At 42.8% G+C, this 24,473-nt stretch overlaps 1 protein-coding gene across 3 annotated transcripts; it reads right to left on the reverse strand.

Annotated features, from left to right (window-relative positions):
- Positions 1-4,697: 4,697 nt before the first annotated feature.
- Positions 4,698-24,132, reverse strand: LOC120426381 (uncharacterized). Of its 3 annotated transcripts, none has more exons than XR_008211756.1 (4): positions 23,925-24,131; positions 23,646-23,870; positions 23,394-23,570; positions 4,698-5,756 (listed from the first exon to the last, which is right to left on the reverse strand). XR_008211756.1 is itself a non-coding variant. In XM_039591139.2 (4 exons), exon 4 carries the CDS (start codon positions 9,328-9,330, stop codon positions 8,542-8,544), a length of 789 nt encoding a protein of 262 aa, XP_039447073.1. In that variant the 5' UTR covers positions 9,331-9,498; positions 23,293-23,567; positions 23,646-23,870; positions 23,925-24,132; the 3' UTR covers positions 8,108-8,541. The 3 variants fall into 3 exon arrangements, 2 of the variants coding, with proteins under 2 accessions (XP_039447073.1, XP_039447072.1); XM_039591139.2 differs by lacking the exon at positions 4,698-5,756 and adding an exon at positions 8,108-9,498 and having other exon boundaries at positions 23,293-23,567; positions 23,925-24,132; XM_039591138.2 differs by lacking the exon at positions 4,698-5,756 and adding an exon at positions 8,108-9,498 and having other exon boundaries at positions 23,293-23,570; positions 23,925-24,132.
- Between the last annotated feature and the right edge of the window lie 341 nt (positions 24,133-24,473).

Below are 24,473 nucleotides of genomic sequence, written 5' to 3' on the forward strand. Positions count from 1 at the left end.
GTAAGAGGTCGTCGGATTTTGACCCCGAATCTTGTGTGTATAGCATCAGTGCATATGGTAGACTACTGTATGAATGTGTTGGGATGTTCATGGTCATCCAAGGACTCCCTGGAGTTAAGATCTACGAGTCTACCGCCGTAACAAGCAAGAGGTCGTCGGATTTTGACCCCGGATCATGTGGTATAGCATCAGTGCATATGGTAGACTACTATATGAATGTGTTGGGATGTCCATGGTCATCCAAGGACTCCCTGGAGTTAAGATCTACGAGTCTACCGCCGTAACAAGCAAGAGGTCGTCTTATTTTGACCCCGGATCTTGTGCGTATAGCATCAGTGGATATGGTAGACTACTGTATGAATGTGTTGGGATGTCCATGGTCATCCGAGGACTCCCTGGTGTTAAGATCTACGAGTCTACCGCCGTAGCAAGCAAGAGGTCGTCTTATTTTGACCCCGGATCTTGTGTGTATAGCATCAGTGCATATGGTAGACTACTGTATGAATGTGTTGGGATGTTCATGGTCATCCAAGGACTCCCTGGAGTTAAGATCTACGAGTCTACCGCCGTAACAAGCAAGAGGTCGTCGGATTTTGACCCCGGATCATGTGCGTATAGCATCAGTGCATATGGTAGACTACTATATGAATGTGTTGGGATGTTCATGGTCATCCAAGGACTCCCTGGAGTTAAGATCTACGAGTCTACCACCGTAACAAGCAAGAGGTCGTCGGATTTTGACCCCGGATCTTGTGCGTATAGCATCAGTGCATATGGTAGACTACTATATGAATGTGTTGGGATGTCCATGGTCATCCGAGGACTCCCTGGAGTTAAGATCTACGAGTCTACCGCCGTAACAAGCAAGAGGTCGTCGGATTTTGACCCCGGATCATGTGCGTATAGCATCAGTGCATATGGTAGACTACTATATGAATGTGTTGGGATGTTCATGGTCATCCATGGACTCCCTGGAGTTAAGATCTACGAGTCTACCGCCGTAACAAGCAAGAGGTCGTCGGATTTTGACCCCGAATCTTGTGTGTATAGCATCAGTACATATAATAGACTACTATATGAATGTGTTGGGATGTCCATGGTCATCCAAGGAGTCCCTGGAGTCTACGAGTCTACCGCCGTAACAAACAATAGGTCGCCGTTTGGCTTAAGTGGTAAGCAAGGATATACGCACAAGATTCGGGGTCAAAATAAGACGACCTCTTGCTTGATACGGCGGTAGACTCGTAGATCTTAACTCCAGGGAGTCCTCGGATGACCATGGACATCCCAACACATTCATATAGTAGTCTACCATATGCACTGATGCTATACGCACATGATCCGGGGTCAAAATCCGACGACCTCTTGCTTGATACGGCGGTAGACTCGTAGATCTTAACTCCAGGGAGTCCTCGGATGACCATGGACATCCCAACACATTCATATAGTAGTCTACCATATGCACTGATGCTATACGCACATGATCCGGGGTCAAAATCCGACGACCTCTTGCTTGTTACGGCGGTAGACTCGTAGATCTTAACTCCAGGGAGTCCTTGGATGACCATAGACATCCCAACACATTCATATAGTAGTCTACCATATGCACTGATGCTATACGCACAAGATCCGGGGTCAAAATCCGACGACCTCTTGCTTGTTACGGCGGTAGACTCGAAGATCTTAACTCCAGGGAGTCCTTGGATGACCATGAACATCCCAACACATTCATATAGTAGTCTACCATATCCACTGATGCTATACGCACATGATCTGGGGTCAAAATCCGACGACCTCTTGCTTGTTACGGCGGTAGACTCGTAGATCTTAACTCCAGGGAGTCCTTGGATGACCATGAACATCCCAACACATTCATATAGTAGTCTACCATATGCACTGATGCTATACGCACATGATCCGGGGTCAAAATCCGACGACCTCTTGCTTGTTACGGCGGTAGACTCGTAGATCTTAACTCCAGGGAGTCCTTGGATGACCATGAACATCCCAACACATTCATACAGTAGTCTACCATATGCACTGATGCTATACACACAAGATTCGGGGTCAAAATCCGACGACCTCTTACTTGTTACGGCGGTAGACTCGTAGATCTTATCTCCAGGGTGTTCTTGGATGACCATGGACATCCCAACACATTCATATAGTAGTCTATTATATGCACTGATGCTATACACACAAGATTCGGGGTCAAAATCCGACGACCTCTTGCTTGTTACGGCGGTAGACTCCAGGGACTTGGGTGACCATGGACATTCCAACACATTCATATAGTAGTCTACCATATCCACTGATGCTATACGCACAAGATCCGGGGTCAAAATAAGACGACCTCTTGCTTGATACGGCGGTAGACTCGTAGATCTTAACTCCAGGGAGTCCTCGGATGACCATGGACATCCCAACACATTCATATAGTAGTCTACCATATGCACTGATGCTATACGCACATGATCCGGGGTCAAAATAAGACGACCTCTTGCTTGTTACGGCTGTAGACTCGTAGATCTCAACTCCAGGGAGTCCTTGGATGACCATGGACATCCTAACACATTCATATAGTAGTCTACCATATGCACTGATGCTATACGCACATGATCCGGGGTCAAAATTATTATTCGTATTGTTTAGGTAGGTGAGCAAATCATGTTTGAAAGTATATTCAGATATAACGAGTTTAATACTGGTTGTTAAGCTGTTCCAATTTACAATGCCTCTAGCAAAGAATGATTGACTGTAGTAAAATGAGTTATGATTTGGAATAACGTAACTTTGGGAAAGGGAACCAATTTTTCAAAAAGATAATGTTGTAATCTTGATCTAATGATTCTATGAATAAGAACGCAAGAACGATATTTACAGAATTTTGAAAAATTGCATCCAATGAGATTCGCTTGTAGGTGGGAGACTCGAGAATATCTATTCAAGTTGTAAACATATTGAACGCACGCATTTAATGCAATACGAAGTCTGTCCAACGAAGCGCCCAGTGCGTTAGAATATATTAAATCAGAATATATAAAGTGCGGGAAGATCAACGTTTTGAAAAGTTTTAATTTAATAGCTGTATCTAAATGTTTAGTTCTCATGTTTAATTGTTTCAGAGCTATTTATTTTTTTCGACACTGAGAATTAATTTGAGCATCCCATGCCAAGTTATTTTTAAAGATAACACCAAGGTTGTTTGCTTCAACTACAAAGTTTATCACTATTCCATTCATTTTTATAATGGGTATTTCGGGTGTTTCCCTTTGATTGTGAATTAACAAAGCTTTTGTTTTTGAAGAATTAATGGGAAGTAGATTAGATACCGACCAATTTATCACTTGTTCTAGGTCGTAGTTTATATTTTCTTAAACTACACTCATGTTTAAATTAGAAGCTACACAGTAATAAATTTGTACATCGTCAGCAAATAAATGCACTGAACAGTGACGCAATACAAGTGGTAAATCCTTGATAAAGAGAGAGAATAAAAGGGGACCTAGTATGGAACCTTGAGGGACCCTAGATTCACAGAGTATAAAAGGTGAAAAAGTGCTATTGGAAAAAACAGACTGATACCCGAGCTGATACCTATCTTTTGAGTAACTTTCAATTAACTTTGCTACTGAGTCAGAAAAATTGTAACGAGAGATTAATTTATTGATTAGTCTAGCATGCGAAACTCTATCAAACGCTTTGGCAGAATCGATCAATAAGAGAATAGCGACACCTTTCTTATCGATAGCAAGCGCAACATCGTCATGAACTTTCATGAGAGCTGTTTCAGTGCTGTGGTTTTTGCGAAAGCCCGATTGAAATGGGTGCAAGTAATTCATATCAGCAATGAACTGTGAGATTTTATCTTTAACTATCTTCTCAAAAGCTTAGTCTCTGTCAAAAATTTTCTTTGTTTGGAAAATCACGAGCCGGTAGAACCAGCTTGGTAAAAGGTTTCAAAGAATCGATTGCGCTGCGTGTCGATCTGTGTTCCAGATCCAAACTACTTGCTTCCCACCTGCGCCTGCAGCAGCCACTTAGTAATCAGTGTGCGCAAATAGCTCGATTCTTCTTTCAGGATCGTGTGGTCAGCTCGTAATATCCTCCTTTCTGACCTTCTGACCGCGCTCTGCCAACTGAATATCGATTCCAGGCTACCCAGTTCACGGTTCGACCCAAGTTCATGTACGAACCGGCTTGTCGCTCTTTGGAGTTTAATACCAATAAGATTGAAGAACTCCGGGACACGTGAACCGTTTTCTTATTCTTCTGAATGTTATTGAGGGGAAAGCTTGAGCTACGTTAACTCTGGAATCCTGACTAACCTCGACCATCTCTGGCAAGAAAACTACAATTACAACCCCTAAAACGTCGAATTCGAAGCCATTGCAAGCACTAAGGTACACTGCCAACCCGAACACGCACCGCCAGGGATGATATCAACCAAAACTCAAGAGCGTATTCATTTATATCGTCGGATTGGCCGTGCACGGCCCAGAGATTCGCATTCTTCCATGTTACCGCAAGAATTGGAAGGTTAAGCAGTGCAAATAACCCGACGTGTTGTGAAGTCGGACGAGTATAATGAAATAAAATACGAAGTGTTCATTGTGCTTAAGTGTTTGAAAAGCTTGGTTTTAAAATTTTAAGAATCATGTAAACTATGTGGATTAAATTATTCGACAAAGCCATTTTCATTTTCATTTATTTATTATTCATGTAGAGTAAGGAAATATCCTTTTAAATTACTACACTTTGTTGAGAACCAGAAAAGCATTTTTTAAATATTAACTAAATTCTAAACTCCTGATTAGTGTAAACTATTGACATTTTAATTAATTTATCCTCTAAACCAAGTGATGCATTCTTTGCGGAAACCTGCAATGGTTTGAATGTTTTTAATCGCGTTAGGAAGTTGGTTCCAGATAGTAGCACCCCTTACTATGAAACTATTTCCGTAATGTGTTGTGCTGTGTCTTGGAATTATTAAATTTCTAGTTCTAGTACTGCGGGCAATTTGTAATTTATCTGCTAAATAGGGTGGAACGGAAAAGTTTACTATTTTAAACATGGTTAAACAAGATCTGAATTTAATAAACTCTTTGAAAGGACAGCCTAACAATTCTTGCTGAAGGTGAGTCACTCTCGAATATCTATTTAAATTGTATACAAATCGTACACACGCGTTTAAAGCTACCCTTAACCTGTTCAAAGAAGCAGATGAAGCATTTAATAGCAAAACATCACTGTTGTGAATGCGGTTGGGAGGAGGGACAGGCGGGACGCAGAGAGAAGGAACACGGCACTAGTTACTGACTAAATACTTTAATATACTTCTAAATATGTAGCACGAACACTAAGCACAATGTTGTTCCTTCTGCTGCTGGTGATGGAGTGACGGATGTTGTTGTTGGTTGCGCGGCAGCTCAGCTGTCAGCGCGCACGACCAGGGTGGTGCAGAAAAGGTGACGCCAATCCTGGCGCGCAGTGTTGCCAAGACATGACAATCACCATACATGAAATGTGGCAACAATAGAGATTTAAAAAGTTTGAGTTTTACATTAACCGGTAACATACTTGCTGAGAGCTTTAAAGTTCTAAGTCCGATATAGATTTTTCTACATTGCCCATTCACATGACCATCCCATTCTAAATCATTTTTTAGAATGAAGCCAAGACTTGGATATTTAAGCACATACTCAAGAACGTTTTGACCGAGCGTTATTAAAGGCTGCTGATGTTCTGAGCTGTTTCTGGAAAAGAGCATAACTTTAGTTTTGGATGAGTTAATTGGTAGAAGATTAGAACATGACCAGTCATAAATGTTAGCTAAATCTTCATTTAATAATTGCGCCATTTGTGGAATAGACAGTCGATTAGAAGCTATGTAAATCTGGACGTCATCAGCAAACATGTGAATTCTACAATGATTAATGTCAGTCATTAATGAATAAGGAAAATAAAAGCGGCCCTAAAATAGAACCTTGAGGTACGCCTGAAATAATACTGGCTGAATCAGAAAAAAGGCCATTTGCGAAAACAAATTGTTTTCTGTTACATAAGTAATTTTGTAACAATTCTGTGGCACCAGATGAAAATCCGAATTGCAGTGATAACTTTTGAATTAATTTAACATGCGACACGCGATCAAATGCTTTTGCAAAATCGATAAAGACCGAAAAAGCTTTTCCCTTTTTGTCAATTACACTAAGAATATCGTCTAGTACCTTAACTGTAGCCGAAGTCGTATTATGATTTTTTCGAAATCCTGATTGATTACTGTTAAGAATATCAAAATTGTCCAAATAGGTTTGGATTTGGATTTTCAATATTTTCTCAAAAACTTTTGAAAGTGAAGAAAGAATACTTATCGGGCGTAAATTGTTCAACTCTAGACTTCTAGACTTTTTTCTGATTGGTATAACTTTAGTCATTTTCCAAGCTCGGGGAAATTTTGATGATAATATGATCATATTGAAAATGAAAGTTATTTTATGAATAATTTCAGGCAAAATAAGTTTAATAAAACGGATAGGAATATCATCCATACCTACTGCATTTGACTTCACCGAATTAATTGCATTAATTATATCATTAGCATTTACCTCTGAAAAACGAAAGCCTTCATTGTTCCTTGGTACTATTGGAGGGTGTGACAAATCTTGAGTAAAATTTGAGGTAAAATAGTTGTTGATTTCTGCGTTAGAGTTGGGGAATTTCACATCATGTTTTGATTTATTAGAAATATTTAGTTGTTTTAACTTGTTCCAAAGGTCTTTACTAGACACTGAAGAATCAACTCGAGATAATTAGATTTAGCCTCATTGATTAGATGTGTGACTTTATTTCTCAATCTCTTAAACTGACTGTAATTAGTAAAATTCTTATCAGTTTTCCATATATTATATGCGAGATCTCTTTCGATCATTGCTTTCATAATATTGTTGTTAAACCAGGAATTCTTTCTAGGTACAAATTTGCGAAGGTGAATAAAACGGTTAAATAAGTTACGAATATGTTGATTGAAAAAGTCAAGTGCAATGTCCGGATCATTCATAGAAAATAATTGTGACCAGTTAATGGAATTAACTGCTTCAATTAAGGCAGGTAAATTGACATTATTGTAATCCCTGAAGTAATATATTTCATCTTCAAAAGAACTTAGATTTAACGATGCAAAAATCATATCATGTTTTGAAAATCCACCAGCTGAGACTTGATTAAAATTGTGAACAAAATTTGTATTATTTGTTAAAAAAAGATCTAAAAGAGAACAACCTCCACTGTGGAAGTGTGTCGGGAAAGAATTCACGCAACAAATTCCAAGATGATCTATGGCATTCAAGAAATTATTTGAAAGTGTTCCTGATTTGCTAATATCGGTGTTAAAATCGCCTACAATAACGACATTTTCATAACTAGTAAAAAATTCTGAAAATAAAGAGGACACAATTTCAGAACAGTTAACACGAGGTGGATTGTAAAAAACACCCAGCAAAAACTTTTCTCTATTGCAATGAATTTCAATCAGTAAATATTCAGTTGTGTTCAATGTATCATTTTTAGATAAAGTCAAAATTTTACAGGTTAAGTTGGATTTATAGTACACAAGAATTCCTCCACCACGAGCGCATTTTCGATCATTTCTTATTAGATTATAACCTTCAAGAGAAATTAGTTCATCGGGTATGTTGTCGGTTAGCCATGACTCAGTTACGCATATTATGCTTACTTTACTGTTGCTAAAGCAAATTTTAAATTCATTGAACTTGCTCAACTGTCGAGCACAAATACTTTGAGCATTGAGATGACAAATATTCAATTTACTGGAGTCGAGAGCACAATTCATCACGACACGTGGAATAAAACAGTTTAATTGTGAAGGGGTGGCACTACTATTATCCAGCATTAGTTAAAAGATAAAAAGTCGGAATTGAAAAATGCATCACCATGGTTAATGAGGACAAAATAAAAATAACTAAGACTAAGAAAAACAAGTTTGAGTTCAAAATAATTAAAAAAAACAATTCAAATAAAGTGAACCTTAGATCCCTACACATGCTCTTTGTGATTCGAATGGAAATAATCAAAAAGGTTTCAACAAAGTGTGATATAAGTGTTTAATCACCAACGACACGGCGCAGCAGCATGATCCAACAAATTCGGTCCATCCAGCAGATCCAACGACCCAGCGACAGCAACGGACTCCACTCGGTCCAGCCGAGGAGTGATCCCAACGATTCTAACGGGCAGCAGCAGCAACGAATCATCAACAGCAACGAGCTCAACTCGATCAAATCGAGGAGCTGGAAGTTGATTTACGAACCGGAACAAGACTTTCAGGAAGGATGGAGTCAAGGATAACGAGGGATCGGAAACAAGGACTAGCTTGGAAGGAAAAAAGAAAAGCAAATCTGGATAGGTTGAACGTTGGTGCTATATTCATAGCCGAACTTTCAGGAGGGGAAGATAACACGGGAAAGAAGGAAAGGAGTCAAGGAAGTTGTCGTGGTAGGAACGGGTGTTTACTAGGAAAGGTTACTCTGCCAACTGCTCCAACGAATTCACAAGCTTCGCTTCGCCCCCCTCCGCCGGTTTCACGAAGATGAATCCATCCTTGGTGTAGACGCTGTGAAGCTTTCCTGACTTCTTGAGTTTGAGTGCCGCACCCTTGATCGACCGAGCTTGATCCGTCAGGTTCTCGTTCAGATAAACCCTCTTGTTCACATTGAAGCCAAGATGCGTCAAGGAGAGATTGTGCGACGATAAATAGCGGAAGTAGAAGTCATCTCTAGCAGCACGGAAGGCGAATTGCAGCAGAATCGGTGGAGTTGAGCCAGGTGCAATCGGGGGCCGAGCCAATCGCTTCGTGTAGATAAGTGGAAGTTCACGTTCGCCATAGCCAAGTGCCGCCGACGCACTCTTCACAAAACCAAGTAGGTCTTCGGGTTGATGATATGGAACGCCAGAGAGCAGCAGATCATTCGATTTGGCATTTTTGAGGTGGCGTTCATGATTGAGATTAACGTTGTTTTGAGTAAGTGCGAGGGCATCAGACAAATTGTTGATCTCCACAGAGCACCGGTCCTTGAATGATTGCACATCCTCGCGAAGTGTAGTGAACTCGGCCTGCAGGTCACTTTTGCAGGTGTCGATTCTGGTGTTGGTGTCATCAAACATCTGTTTCATCCTGGTCAAAAGTTCGTCGAAGGACTGGATTCGGTCATCGGTCTCGTCCAAATCGTCTCTCGAGCGTTTAAAGTTGGTACCATCCTTGCTGGAAACAGATGACTTTTTTTTGTCTTCTGTTTTCTTCGTTCCACTCATGATCGCTGTCAAATGATGAGTGGTTCCAGTGAGTGACTTAGGAGAAGGAGAGTAATCCGACAATATGGCGAAGGTTTGAGGAAAGTCTCGTGTCCAGCTGCAAAACTTCGTCGTCGTATTTGGCTTCTGGCAGCAGGAACTAAAAATGTACTCCAGCAACTACGGGAACTAGCACTCTGTGGCGCGTTGCGAGGGCCATGCGAAGAGGTTCCGTTCCGAACGAGAGTGTGGAAAAATCGGACAAGTGGATATTGGATTTCGCCAAGAAGGTGTGCCCGGACTCGGTGCCGACACAACCATCATTCGACGTTGTTGATGGGAGCGATGCTAATCCTCCCTTCTCGATGGTAGAGCTCTCCATAGCACTATTGACGGGCAACAACACTGCTCCTGGTCCGGACAAGATCAAGTTCAGCTTGCTGAAGAATCTTCCGGACGTCGCCAAGCAGCGTCTGTTGAATCTGTTCAACAAGTTCGTGGAGCAGAACATAATTCCACACGAATGGCGACAGGTCCGGGTGGTTGCCATTCAAAAGCCCGGTAAGCCGGCATCCGACTACAACTCGTATCGTCCAATCAGCTTGCTGTCGTGTCTACGCAAGTTGCTGGAGAAGATGATCCTCGACCGCCTCGAACCATGGATGGAACGAGAGCACTTGCTGTCAGACACGCAGTATGGCTTCCGGAGAGGCAAGGGAACAAGCGACTGTCTAGCCTTGCTGGCCACAGGAATCGACATAGCCCGTGGTAAAAAACAGCAAATGGCTTCTGTCTTCCTAGACATCAAGGGTGCATTCGATTCAGTCTCCATCGAGGTGTTGGGAGTAAAGCTTCGGCGGAGCGGTCTCAATCCGACGATGTGCAACTTCCTCATCAACCTGTTGTCAGAAAAACACATGCACTTTGTGCAAGGTGATCTGGCAATCACCCGGATAAGTTACATGGGTTTGGCACAAGGCTCACGCCTTAGTCCATCCATGTATAACTTCTACGTCAGCGACATCGATGATTGCTTGACCGGAGACTGCACCCTTATACAGTACGCAGATGACGCAGTGGTGTCAATCGCTGCCAAGAAGGAAGTCGATCTGCTAGAACCCTTGCAAGATACCCTGAACAACTTGGCCCATTGGGCAGTTGGAAAGGGTATTGAGTTCTCTCCGGAGAAGACGGAACTGGTCGTTTTTACGGGGAAGCATGAACCGGCACAGCTCAATCTTTCTCTCTCGGGAAAGACTATCGAGCAGTCGGACCACTTCATGTACATGGGTACCATCTTCGATCAAAAGGGAACATGGGGGAAGCACATCAACTACCTGAAGCAAAAGTGCCTGCAAAGAACTAATTTTCTGCGCAGTGTCTCTGGCAACCGGTGGGGTGCTCATCCTTCTGACCTGCTTCGACTGTACAAGACAACGATACTCTCGGTGCTGGAATATGGCAGTTTCTGCTTCCAGTCAGCTGCGAAATCACGCTTGTTGGTTCTCCAGCGGATACAGTACCGAAGTCTTCGCATTGTCTTGGGATGCATGCACTCAACTCACAACATGACCCTCGAGGTCTTGGCGGGAGTATTGCCTCTGCGAACTCGTTACTACGAACTGTATTACCGGTTCCTGATCCGGTGTGATTACAGGAATAAACTGGTAATTGACAACTTTGAAACGTTGCTGAACCTTCACGTTGAGTCTCGGCGCATGCTTCTATACTATGACTTTATGTCATCGTGGGAGTGGAGCCCGAGCACAACGGTACAGCGCACGCCTCCGTTAACCAGCAGCACCCTGATTGGCTTCGACACGTCCATGAAAGCCGATACTCGCGGTATCCCAAACCATCTTCTGCGGGGAGTTGTACCGTCGATCTTCGCATCAAAGTACAACCATGTTCCTCCAAACAACAGATTCTTCACCGATGGCTCCAAGCTCGATGGCTGTACGGGCTTCGGTGTTTATCATTAATCTTATCAGCTGTTCTTTAAGCTGAAGGACCCGAGTTCGGTTTACGTCGCAGAGTTAGCCGCGGTTTACTGCGCACTGCGAATCATCGAGACCATGCCACCTGACCACTACTTTGTAACTTTTGTCTTGCGCGGCCTTAGAGTTACATGCTACCAGGCAAGGGCATCGAAGCATAAAACTCAGTGAGGGTTGTGGGAGGTCCAAATGACTCCCAATTTCTCTCAAGGGTCGGCATGCGCTCCTGCTCACGAGGCAGGAAAACACAATGTGTCGCTTCAAGGTAAACTCCTCGGTTTATTCTTGTTGACGTCACTTTATTCACGGCTACCTTCTCTACCTGTCCTTTCCCTAACCCACTTCCTTACTGGCTATCTCCTACCTTTTCACTCTCTTCTGTTCCGTGGGTGGTACTTCTCTTCGGGGCCCCTCAGCTACGCCTGCCGCTGCTCTGCTTCCGGATCTCCGGAACCAACCTCCGGCCGTCTCGTTCTGCTGCTCGCTGGCCTGGGGGTGGACGTTGAACTCGCCGGCGTCCCGGCGTCGTTGTGGTTGCTGCTGCAGTCTTCGCTGACCCCTTCGTGTGACTGCCCTAGCGCCCTCGAGTGTGGTGACGGACTCGAGCTTCCACGTCACCGAAGCTCTGTGGGACTTGCCCGGTTTCCGGCGCTGGATTGTCGTGGTAGGGCAGGTCTTCGGTGTGGCTTGTGGTTCGGGGGTTTCCAAAATGGAGGACGCAGACGACCTAGCGATGTCGGCTAGTCGCTGCTCGTCGATACCGCAATTGACGACGGTAGACGGTGACGCTAGCGGTCACGGATGTTGGGTGGAACCACGACCGAACCGGGGAATGTTCCGTAGCGAAGCTACGCGAACTTTAGTCCTAGACTAAGGGGTTCTGTGGATGAGATGAGGGGGGGGGGGGGATTGTAATGGCGGTCCTATCTAGTCTGGTCACACGCGGCACGGATCAGGGTTGTTGGAGGGTTCGCGGGGAATTACCTGGAGTTCCTGGAGTTCTCGCTTCTCCCAGTCTCCTCTGTCCTCCGTGAAGTCCTTTGACCGCTTCCTGGCACTGGCACTTCACAACACTCCGTCGAGCTGTAGACGAAGCTACGACGGCTTTCGCGACTTGTCGCACTTCAATACACCGGGCAAATGGCCGATGAAAATCCGGGCCTCATCCCGCGAACCTCTGATCCGGCGAATCCTGGAAAACCCGCCCATCATCATCATCAGTTTCGCCACCCCCAATGGCCGCCCATTCGTTGATCCTCGGCCCTCTGGTGGTGGCTAGCAGAACTGCTCCTCTTTATAGGCGCTTTAGTACGGAAATGGCTGCGTCCGTACACGGGAGACATAAACCGACTCGTCTCACTATCCACGAACACACGCACTCCCCTGCCTCTGTGTCACCGGAATTCTCCCACAACACACCCACTGGTTACACTCTCCTCCCACTCGGGTAAAAAAATATTAGTGAAGCTAATATTTTTTTTAACATTCACTTTAATAAAAGGCTGCGTCCTGCTGAACCTTGTATCATTACCACTACACATTGACAAACGAACTGTACACTTCTTATCTTTTCCGCGCAGTTGTTGACAAAATCTACTGGAATCAATTCGTATTCTACTAGGTCCTGCAGACGAATACCTGAAAGGAGACGTTTCGCACAGTGTGGACTTGTGTTGGGGTCATAAGGTTTCATCGTTGTAACCCGAAGGTCCAACTCCACGCTGTTTAATTGGTTTCACCAGTGTACGGGCCCTCAATGTTTATTCAACTCCGGCCTCCAGCAACACAACACAAAGTACTACTAACCAACAAAGTCGAGGAACAATTCAAAACCTTTAATAAATATTTACAAATATATACAAAACAAAATATTTACACATTAAAAGATATTTACAAATCAAGACTATGAAAAAGTCTGATAAAAAAACCAACGCATGCAAATAAATAACAAATTAAAATTTTGAAGCATGCAAATAAATAACGAAGAAAACAAAGAAAATTATTCCGGAATATTTACAAAAATAAATTATTTACATATTTCAAACTACCGCCCATGTACGGTTTGAAATATTTCATCGCACGTTACGATCTATGCGTGACGCGGTGCACTGTCGGATAGTGCGCTACCGACCTAGTACTTCACTACTTTTGACATTCTTCATCTGTGTATGTGCGAACTCTGTAGAACCATCAGACTGTCAAATTCAATAACAAATGTGGTAAAGATATTTTGTGAAAAAGTACTGCTTGAAGATTCAGTCCGAAAAACTGAGATTTGGGAAGGTTACCGTCAGAAACATTGGCCAAAATGAACAATGACGTAACTAGTTCTCCTCCAAAGTGACTTGTGTCGATTTTTCGACTGAATCTTTATCAGAGAAGTGATTGTTTTATGTTTATGATTTTTAGGTTATGGCATGAGGATTAGATGCGATTCCAGGTAAGTTTAATGAAATAATTCTAAACTGAAGTGAAATTTCTGTTGATTTGGCATTTTCTTGTTAATAATGACTAAAGATTGATTTATGTGGGTTCTAGATTTTCTTAAATTGGGTTCATTGAGTTTATTGCCATCTCAAAAGCTTTGATTTATGATCGTTTCTCAAGGTCATTTTGGTTCATTCAATTATTTGGCACATACACTTACGACAATCGGTTGATCAATGGCTAACACACCTTGACAAAACTCTAAAAACTTTTTTAACAGAGTTCTGACTTAGGTCGTACGGCACAATCAATCATCCAATAACGTTTCATTCTATTATTTCCAATCATCAATTCAAATTCATTCATAGTTCATTCATTCCTCAACATTTCACTCATACTTTTCCATTTTCTTCAACTGCTTCAATGATTTACATCATACAACACCAGCATACAAACTGGTCGCTACTACAACCACAAACTTCTCACGTTACACACGTGTCTACACTTGCTCCACCTGGCGTTACGAGTAAGGAAAGATAGATAGTGTTTCTAGAGAAATTGTTAACAGAAACCACTACTACTAACCGAAATCAACCAAGTTTCGCGAAGCCATCTACTACTTCACCTTCTCAGGTACAACAACCCAAGTTACGGCTGATACCAACAATTATGCGCAGCATAACTCATGCTCGCAGCTGGATTCACTCAAACCGCCGAACTAACTCACCATCCCGATGGATGTCCTATGAGTAGTTATAAAATTGGCAACTCCTGTGCCTAAAATTGGCAACTCCTGTGCCTAAACTTCTTCTTATTTCTGTCCCGGGACTCCCACTTTACTAAATTTTGCCACTCTTGGGCCAAACACGGGTCCTGCACCTTGCAGTCTCGACCCTGGAGCAACGGACACAGTCACCCTAGCCGGTTCGGAGTGATTATGTACAAAATTAGATTGGTAGACCTCTAGAAAAACTATTAGCAGAGGTAGCTACGCCCCAAGTGTACCACTTTCTTCACCAAACTAGTCGCTGTTCCTAATCTCCATTTAATTTTAGGGATTTTTTTTTTGGCCGAATTCATCGCACCTCCCTAACTCCTTCAACATCAACACAACTCACCAACAGGTAAGTCAACACGAAACATACAGTTCCTACTTCTACTAACACGCACAAAAATTCCTAGACACCACATTTATGTTGCCATTGACTCACTGTAAGCATACCTTACAGACTGAATCAGTTGGAGAATCGACGAAAAAAGAACTATTAACTTCCTCGAAACCCATTGATCAGTCCAACTGGTTCGCTAACAGGACTCTGGCTAAAACATAACAATTTTAAGGACTTTTCTAGTAGTTCTAGTACACATTGTTTGCCTCTTAAACAACACATAATCACACTTTACAACATGTGGAAACTCAACTCCACAAACACTTACTTTCCTTTTTATCAGCCTTCAGCTGAACTTCCTTCTTTACTTTTGAACAAGATTAGGTGGAAACATCTAGGAATTCTATTAAAAGAATCAGACTTTCATTAAAAAATTGTTCTACGGTAAAATTTCTTCTTTGTCTCACATAACCCAAACAAAATTTGTGTTATGGAAACTCCTACAACATACATTCTCACAAAACTCACGACAAAAATACATTCAAAATTGTGTGCACATCTGCACAACACCTCATTATTTTTTACTGTGTATAGAAAGCAAACTTTCACAGTTGCTCTAAAGCTTAAGTTTGTTTACTATTCTCTCTTCTAGTACATCATATTTTTTAATATCTTATCAAAAGAGCTTTTTAGTACAAAAATTTTTCCTAGTACAAAAGTTGTACACAAACACATTGGCCATTTTTATGCTTTTCAGGGGTGGTGGGTGGAAAAATCTTTGAAATATTTCATTCTAGGGTCGAATTGGTAATTGTCGCATCATTCATTCAATTCCTTTCATTCAAACTCACTAAAAATTGTAAAAGATCTACTTTCGCTTTCATGCAATCAAATATTAAAGTTTTTATAGCTTTCGTTGATACTAATTTATCACATTTTCGTTTCTTTTCAGCAAATATCACAGAATTTTATCACAGAAGTCTCATCACAGATGTCAAATTTCAACTAGTTTATCGATCATCGTGGACCTGAATCATCAGAACAAATCAGCTGATCCTGTTTTAGTACAATTAAGTAGAATTAGAAAAGAACTAAGGTGATTTGCTTTCCTGTTAATTTATTATTCTTGTTTGAGACAAACGCTTGTTAATTTGAAAAATTGCTAGTTATGATGCATTTAGCGAAAGCATAATTAAAATATTCTATTTGAAACAATCTCAAAAGAGACGAAAAATAATTGGAAAATCCTAGACTTGTTAAAGCTTTCAAAATCTGTTCATCACAGTAAATCACAGTTTATTTCATGTTGTAACTAGGTAGAGTTCCAAATAAATAGGTTTGTTTGTCCGGTGTTTTATTTACAGTCCTGAAAGAAACGCACTCCACAGATCAAGAAATGATCCGGATTTTTGAAAAACTTAAATTTATGACTAGATCTGGTAAATTTCCGACACCTTTTTAAATTGAACCTTCTCTTTGTTGGCAGTCTCTCACTATCATTGACAGAACTCCAAAACCCCTCAAATATGAACTGATTCGTCAGGTAAATTTGGTCAAAGACAGCCGTGCAAGTGTAACTTGTAAGTTTATCAAAGTGCATTGGGAACGACCAAGGGCGTTTTCCCAGAGACTTCGGCAACCTATTATTAAAGTTGAACGTGTTTCCTACACAAGTAGCATGAACTAATTTTAAGTTGGGCGCCAAATTGTAACTTTTGTCTTGCGCGGCCTTAGAGTTACATGCTACCAGGCAAGGGCATCGAAGCATAAAACTCAGTGAGGGTTGTGGGAGGTCCAAATGACTCCCAATTTCTCTCAAGGGTCGGCATGCGCTCCTGCTCACGAGGCAGGAAAACACAATGTGTCGCTTCAAGGTAAACTCCTCGGTTTATTCTTGTTGACGTCACTTTATTCACGGCTACCTTCTCTACCTGTCCTTTCCCTAACCCACTTCCTTACTGGCTATCTCCTACCTTTTCACTCTCTTCTGTTCCGTGGGTGGTACTTCTCTTCGGGGCCCCTCAGCTACGCCTGCCGCTGCTCTGCTTCCGGATCTCCGGAACCAACCTCCGGCCGTCTCGTTCTGCTGCTCGCTGGCCTGGGGGTGGACGTTGAACTCGCCGGCGTCCCGGCGTCGTTGTGGTTGCTGCTGCAGTCTTCGCTGACCCCTTCGTGTGACTGCCCTAGCGCCCTCGAGTGTGGTGACGGACTCGAGCTTCCACGTCACCGAAGCTCTGTGGGACTTGCCCGGTTTCCGGCGCTGGATTGTCGTGGTAGGGCAGGTCTTCGGTGTGGCTTGTGGTTCGGGGGTTTCCAAAATGGAGGACGCAGACGACCTAGCGATGTCGGCTAGTCGCTGCTCGTCGATACCGCAATTGACGACGGTAGACGGTGACGCTAGCGGTCACGGATGTTGGGTGGAACCACGACCGAACCGGGGAATGTTCCGTAGCGAAGCTACGCGAACTTTAGTCCTAGACTAAGGGGTTCTGTGGATGAGATGAGGGGGGGGGGGGATTGTAATGGCGGTCCTATCTAGTCTGGTCACACGCGGCACGGATCAGGGTTGTTGGAGGGTTCGCGGGGAATTACCTGGAGTTCCTGGAGTTCTCGCTTCTCCCAGTCTCCTCTGTCCTCCGTGAAGTCCTTTGACCGCTTCCTGGCACTGGCACTTCACAACACTCCGTCGAGCTGTAGACGAAGCTACGACGGCTTTCGCGACTTGTCGCACTTCAATACACCGGGCAAATGGCCGATGAAAATCCGGGCCTCATCCCGCGAACCTCTGATCCGGCGAATCCTGGAAAACCCGCCCATCATCATCATCAGTTTCGCCACCCCCAATGGCCGCCCATTCGTTGATCCTCGGCCCTCTGGTGGTGGCTAGCAGAACTGCTCCTCTTTATAGGCGCTTTAGTACGGAAATGGCTGCGTCAGTACACGGGAGACATAAACCGACTCGTCTCACTATCCACGAACACACGCACTCCCCTGCCTCTGTGTCACCGGAATTCTCCCACAACACACCCACTGGTTACAACTTCATCTTCACCGATAGCTTTAGCTCTGTTGAGGCTATCCGGTCTCTGAAGCCGACCAGGGAGTCTACGTTTTTCCTCACGGAAATACGCAAGACTTTAAACAACCTGGCGGCTCAGTCCTTCAGCATCACGGTGGTGTGGGTCCGCGCTCATTGCTCGATTCCGGGTAATGAGAAAGCGGACTTGCTCGCCAAGAAGGGTGCTGAGAGTGGAGACATTTTTGAAAGGCCAATTAGCCTACAAGAATGCTACGGTTTGCCGAGGCAGCGTGCGCTCCTGGATTGGCAAAAACAATGGGACGACGACACCAAGGGACGTTGGATGTATTCCATACGACCTAAGGTGCAAAGAAAAGCCTGGTTCAAGGGAATGGACTTGACGCGTGGATTCATCAGAACGATGTCCCGCCTTATGTCGAACCATTACTCGTCCAAGGCTCATCTTTACCGTATCAACATGAGTGATACGAACTTGTGCGACTGTGGGCAGGGTTATCAGGACATCGACCATCTCGTATGGGCGTGTCCAGATCACCAGGCTCACAGAATTAAGTTGAAAGATACCCTCAGGGCCCGAGGAAGACCACCAGAAATCCCGATGCGAGACGCACTATCTCAACTAGACCTTGATGTTCTCTATCCTATCTATCAGTTCCTCTCAGATTCCAAAATATCTATTTAGTTTTCTTCCAGTTAGTTTTCCTTCAGTTAGTTTTCCTCCAGTTAGTATAACTCGCCTTCACACAAAGCCGTCGTTTCTGGTTGCACCGGAAGCAAAGCAAGATCGCCCCAGCAGCTGAACACCGAGTTGCGGCTGAGGACAAAACGCAAAGGCCAGCAGAGCCAAACAAGACCCTTACACAATCCCCCTTCCCATCCCATGCCTTGTCTTTAACATCAATCCCTTCCCTACTAACCCCGAGTAGGCCGCGGGTAATCGGCTCCCCTCCCACTAACATTTACACACAAGATCCTCTGTAATTATCAAGTTTTTTGTAATTACAAAAGCCGACTCGGTCCTAACCAGGTCCCAGTACCGAAAAGGACCTAATAAAAATAATTTTATGAAAAAAAAAAAACTACGGGAACCGCACTGTCGGAGATATGGTGGGTTGATGAATGATTTTAGAAATATTGTGAGTATAAATAAACGTGTCTGTTATACATTGTTAAATTAAATTAACAATTGATTAAAAATTGCATGGTCTCATTATCTATGTCAAACGACGTTTCGTAAGGGCGAAAAGAGAGAGAAGGCTTCCCTAATGATGGTGAGCGCAAGCAGGGTTACCAGGTCTGAAGAGTAAAAAATCTGGCAAAAAATCTGGGAAAAATCTGGCAAGCCACTTTTATCAAAGTAATAAGTAATTTTTTGTTCAAAAACTGTGTATTTTAACTTTTTATACATTATAGCTTCACAAAATAAACAAAATACGTCAATAAAACAATGTGAGGAAGAAATAAAAAAATATTTTTTTCTAATTGGCGCTCAAAAAATCTGGCAATGCCAGATTTATCTGGCAACCTGGCACCCCTGAGCGCAAGAGAGCCGCAAGCTCTCTCACGATTGTTGATCAGTCTGTTGGATACTGCAGTGACGAGCGGTTCGCATAGCGCCTCGGCTCAACTCGCTGAAAAAAATAGAATACCTTCCAAAAGGTGCGACAATGGCGCAGGAGGAGGAAGTAGAACCAAGCGGTGAGTGTAATGGCCGGCAATTTCGGAAACAAGTTCGAAACTGTAGACGAAAACACGGTGTGAACGGCAGGAATAAACTGATTGTTGGCTGGTGATTTTTCGATGGGCCAAATTTCCAACAGATTCCGTTCGATACCATTTGCTGTTCAAGGCGAGGCGAGGAGTTTCGAAAAAAAAAGAAAAGTGAAAAAGTGCGTTGGCCATGCGATGTGGCTGTGAGACAAAGCTTGCTTTGTTGTACACACCCGCATGCATGAGACGATCAGGGGAAAGAAATCACGTTGGCCATACGGTGTGTTTGTGAGGCGAAGCTGTAGTCGCTGGTCACACACACATTGAAACGTATGAGACGAATAAAGATAAAGCAAAATGAGTTGATTCATTGGACATGTGGTATGGTGGTGAGACAAGTTGGTTTGTTGGACACTAACACATTGGTAATCATGAGATGAAGGTAAAGTGGGGGATGAAATGAAAGAGTTGAAAGTTTGGTGTAGTTGTGAGGCGAAATAAACATCGTTGGACACACACATGCAAAAGAAAGTTGGCCATGACATTGAGAAGCAAATTTGGAACGGGAGAACAGGAGAATTCAAAAGATTGAAGAACACATGGAAAGAGAGTGGCAAAAGAAATGTTGGGCCTAAGATGAGATTGACAGGCAATTTGACATATTCAGATCGGGACGAAGTGAGAAATTTATGATGCTGAGAGGTTCATTTGTTTTGTTGCGAGTGTGGCGAGCTGTGTGATTTGATTGCTTTGTAGAGAGAGGAGCAAAGCGGAGGATTTGGGAAATTGAGAGGAGCGACTTAATTGGTTTGTTGTGAGCGGGATGACGTGCATGATTTGAGTAGTTGGTAAATTTGTGCGGCAAAAACAAAATTGCTCTGGACGCACACACATGCCAGAACCTGAGCAAAAGCTGTGTTGCCCATTAAATGGGGTTGAGAAGTATATTTTTTGTTGTCAGCGTAGCGAAATGTGTAAATTGAGATATGACTTCGTAGGCGATGAGATGGTTGAGAGCAGATTGCTTTGTTGAGAGAGGAGCGAAGCGGAGGATTTGATAAATTGAGAGAATCGACTAGGTTCTTTTGTTACAGCGGGATGGCGTGCATGATTTGAGATATTGGTGTAATTTTGAGGCAAAGTATTCTCCACTGAACGGACACACATGAGAAGAATGAGAAAAGAAAAGAGGTGCGTTTGTTTTGTTGTGAGTGTGATAAAATGGGTGATTTAGATATGGCTTTGTGGGCGATTTGGTTGAGAACTAGATCACTTTGATGAGAGTGGAGCGAACTGGAAGCTTCGAGAATTAGATTGAGAGACTAGGTTGTCTTGTCAAGTTGTGTGGCAAAAAAAAAATAAGGCTTTACTGGACACACATGAGAGGACTACAGCAAAAGATGAGTTGGTTATAAAACGTAGTTGAGTGGTACAATTGTTTTGTTGTTTGTGGCGGAATGTGTGATTTGAGATGCGGCTTAGTGGACGATGTGGTTGAGAGTAAGATTGCTTTGTAGAGAGAGGAACAAACCGGAGGATTTGGGAAATTGAGAGGAGCGACTTGCGAGGCGACTTGGTTGTTTTGTTGTGAGCGGGATGACGTGCGTGATTTGAGTAGTTGGTAAATTTGTGCAGCAAAAAAAAATCTCTGGATTCACACACACATGCGAGAACCAGACCAAAAGCTGAGTTGGCCATGAAATTAGGTTGAGAGGTACATTTTTATTGTCAGCGTAGAGAAATGTGTAAATTGAATCGACTAGGTCTTTTTGTTGTGAGCATGATGACGTGCATGATTTGAGATATTGGTGTACTTTTGAGGCAAAGTATTCTTCACGGAACATACACACATGAGAAGAATGAGAAAAGAAAAGAGGTGCGTTTGTTTTGTTGTGGGCGTGACAAAATGGGTGCGATTTGGTTGAGAGCTAGACCGCTTTGTTGAGAGTGGAGCGAACTGGAGGATTTGAGAATAGGATTGAGAGACTAGATTGTTTTGTTAAATTGTGCGACAAAAAAGGGCTACATTGGACACACATACATGAGAGGACTAGAGAGATTAGTTTGAAACGCAGTGAGAGGTACAAATGTTTTGCTGTGTTTGTGGCGAAATGTGTGATTTGAGATACGGCTTCGTGGACGATGTGGTTGAGAATAAGATTGCTTTGTAGAGAGAGGAGCAAAGCGGAGGATTTGGGAAGTTGAGAGGAGCGACTTGGTTGTTTTGTTATGAGCGGGAGGACGCGTATGATTTGAGTAGTTGGTAAATGTGTGGGCAAAAAAAAATCTCTGGATTCACACACATGTTTTGTTGTGTTTTTGGCGTAAGGTGTGAAACGATGTGATTGAGAGCGAAATTGCTTTATTGAGAGAATAGTGAAGCAGAGGACTTAAGAGTAGGATTGACAGACTAGGTTGTTTTGTTGTGAGCGGGATGACGTTCATGATTTGAGTAATTGGTAAAGTTGCGCGGAAAAAAAAAGAAATCTTTGGACGCACACACATGCGAGGATCAGAGCAAAAGATGAGTTGGTCATGAAATGGGGTTGAGAGGTACATTTTTTTGTTGTCAGCGAGATTTGAGATTTGGCTTCGTAGGCGATATGGTTGAGAGCTAGATCGCCTTGTTTATAGTGGAGCGAACTGGAAGATTTGATAATAGGATTGAGAGACTACACCCAAAGTTAAAGAATGAGGGGATAGTCCTCACGAAAAGAAACGTGAGGAAAGTGCTATTTTGCGAGAGTATAGTCCTCTCGAGTGTTCATTCGTTCATTGGAACAGTTCATCCTATTGAGTGGCTTATATTGACAAATGACCGCCACGTAGTCACCGAACCATGGAGGCCCATACGGCAAAGGCACGGTTCAATATGCCGAAGGTCTTGAGTTCGAGTCTCAGTACCGGTACTTTTTTTTATAAATGAACTTTTTTTGAAGATGAACCCATGAGTAAAGTACTCTCGGTAATTTCGAGATTTACCCCCCCGTCCGCACACAGTACCATTTTACTACCGAATCGTGCTCTTTATCCTCTCGTATGCCGATGCCCAGTTCTGGGCTGTTTTGTTATGTTGTGCGAAAAAAAAAACTTCACAGGCTCCAGTACACACATGAGAGGATCAGAGCAAAAAGATTTGTCCATAAAACGTAATTAAATTTGTTTGGTTGTGAGCGGGACGAAATAAGAGTTTTGAGGTATGGTTTACCATGCGATGTAGAGGTTGGTTGAGTGCCAATTGCTTTGTAAAGTGGGGCAAAGTGAGATATTGAGATCTTTGTGTGTAACATAAGATACCAAGAAATTGAACAGTGGAAACTTCGGGTTACGGGTATCATTAAAAAAACAGATTTGTTTTACTGTTCTTCAGTACAGTACAGGTGAAGGCGAATGTCGGAGATATGGTGGGTTGATGAATGATTTTAGAAATATTGTGAGTATAAATAAACGTGTCTGTTATACATTGTTAAATTAAATTAACAATTGATTAAAAATTGCATGGTCTCATTATCTATGTCAAACGACGTTTCGTAAGGGCGAAAAGAGAGAGAAGGCTTCCCTAATGATGGTGAGCGCAAGAGAGCCGCAAGCTCTCTCACGATTGTTGATCAGTCTGTTGGATACTGCAGTGACGAGCGGTTCGCATAGCGCCTCGGCTCAACTCGCTGAAAAAAATAGAATACCTTCCAAAAGGTGCGACACGCACTACTCGCGCAATCAATTAGCAAAACGATAGTCGTTGTCGAGTTTCAAAAACGGGGTTAAAACTTCCCACGAATCACGAGCAAAAGTTTCACTCACTATTCCAAGTCATTGTTTTGACAGGAGTCTGGATTTTTTGCAATTTGCTTGGTTTAGCCGCCACCGTCGCCGAGGCTCTGATCAGGATACAGATTCGCATACTTTTTCAGCTGGAGGGTTTTGATATTAAAAATGGCCTCTTTTGATCACCATGAGTCTGGAATTTGAGGCCGCCTTCTTGACGTTGTTATGAAAAAGATTGAGAAAATAAAATAACGCTAAATATTCTATACCAAGAGACAAATTACAAACCATTAGAATATTGTCCAAACTCCCCCAGCAATAGCATGCATTAAAGAAGTGCTTCTGGTGGCATATATTTCTCAAATTGTGACCATGTCCTCGATATCCGTAGGGACACTTTCAGAAGCGCAAATGCGCCTGCTAACCTCTCATTTGGCGACGTTCCTTTTTACTCAAAGAATTAGACTACCTCCTGCTTTGGGTGGATTAAAATCCGCTCCTTTTAGAAGCATTCTGAAAAACAAGACATCTAATTTAATTTTCCCGATAATTTTCAAATTTGCTCACCACAATTTGTTTATCTTCAAAATGTCAATGACAGATTTTGTTGAGGAGTTTGCTGCGATGGAAAAATTTTGCACCATTCATTTGCATTCATTTGCCTGAAAACAGTAACGCCTCATCATAGGCGTTACGAGTGTACCTTTGGTTGGTACCATGAATCTGGCGGATATTTGCTCCATGTCCGCGCTCTATTTTCAATACTCTTTGCTATAGCCTTTCTCGTTCTGGTTTAGTTTGTTTCTCTTTCTTTGAATTTTCTAATATTTTTGCCTGCAGTTAAAATATGTTAATGCATCAGCAGCTCAACCAAGGGCACATTTTGGTATTTGTTATTATGCCCGAGCCACGTAGCCTAGTGGTAACGCTTCCGCCTCGTAAGCGGTAGATCGGGGTTCAAATCCCGACTCTGACCAACACAACTGGTGATCTTTTCCCTTCTGGATTCGATTGCTTAGTAAAGGGAAGGTAGTGTATCGCCACAAACTGGACCTTATCACGACACCTTAGGGAGGCGACCTATGGAATGTTAACATTAACCTAAACATGTAAACA

The sequence above is a fragment of the Culex pipiens genome, chromosome 1 (assembly GCF_016801865.2).
Source record: "Culex pipiens pallens isolate TS chromosome 1, TS_CPP_V2, whole genome shotgun sequence".
Lineage (NCBI taxonomy): Eukaryota > Metazoa > Arthropoda > Insecta > Diptera > Culicidae > Culex > Culex pipiens.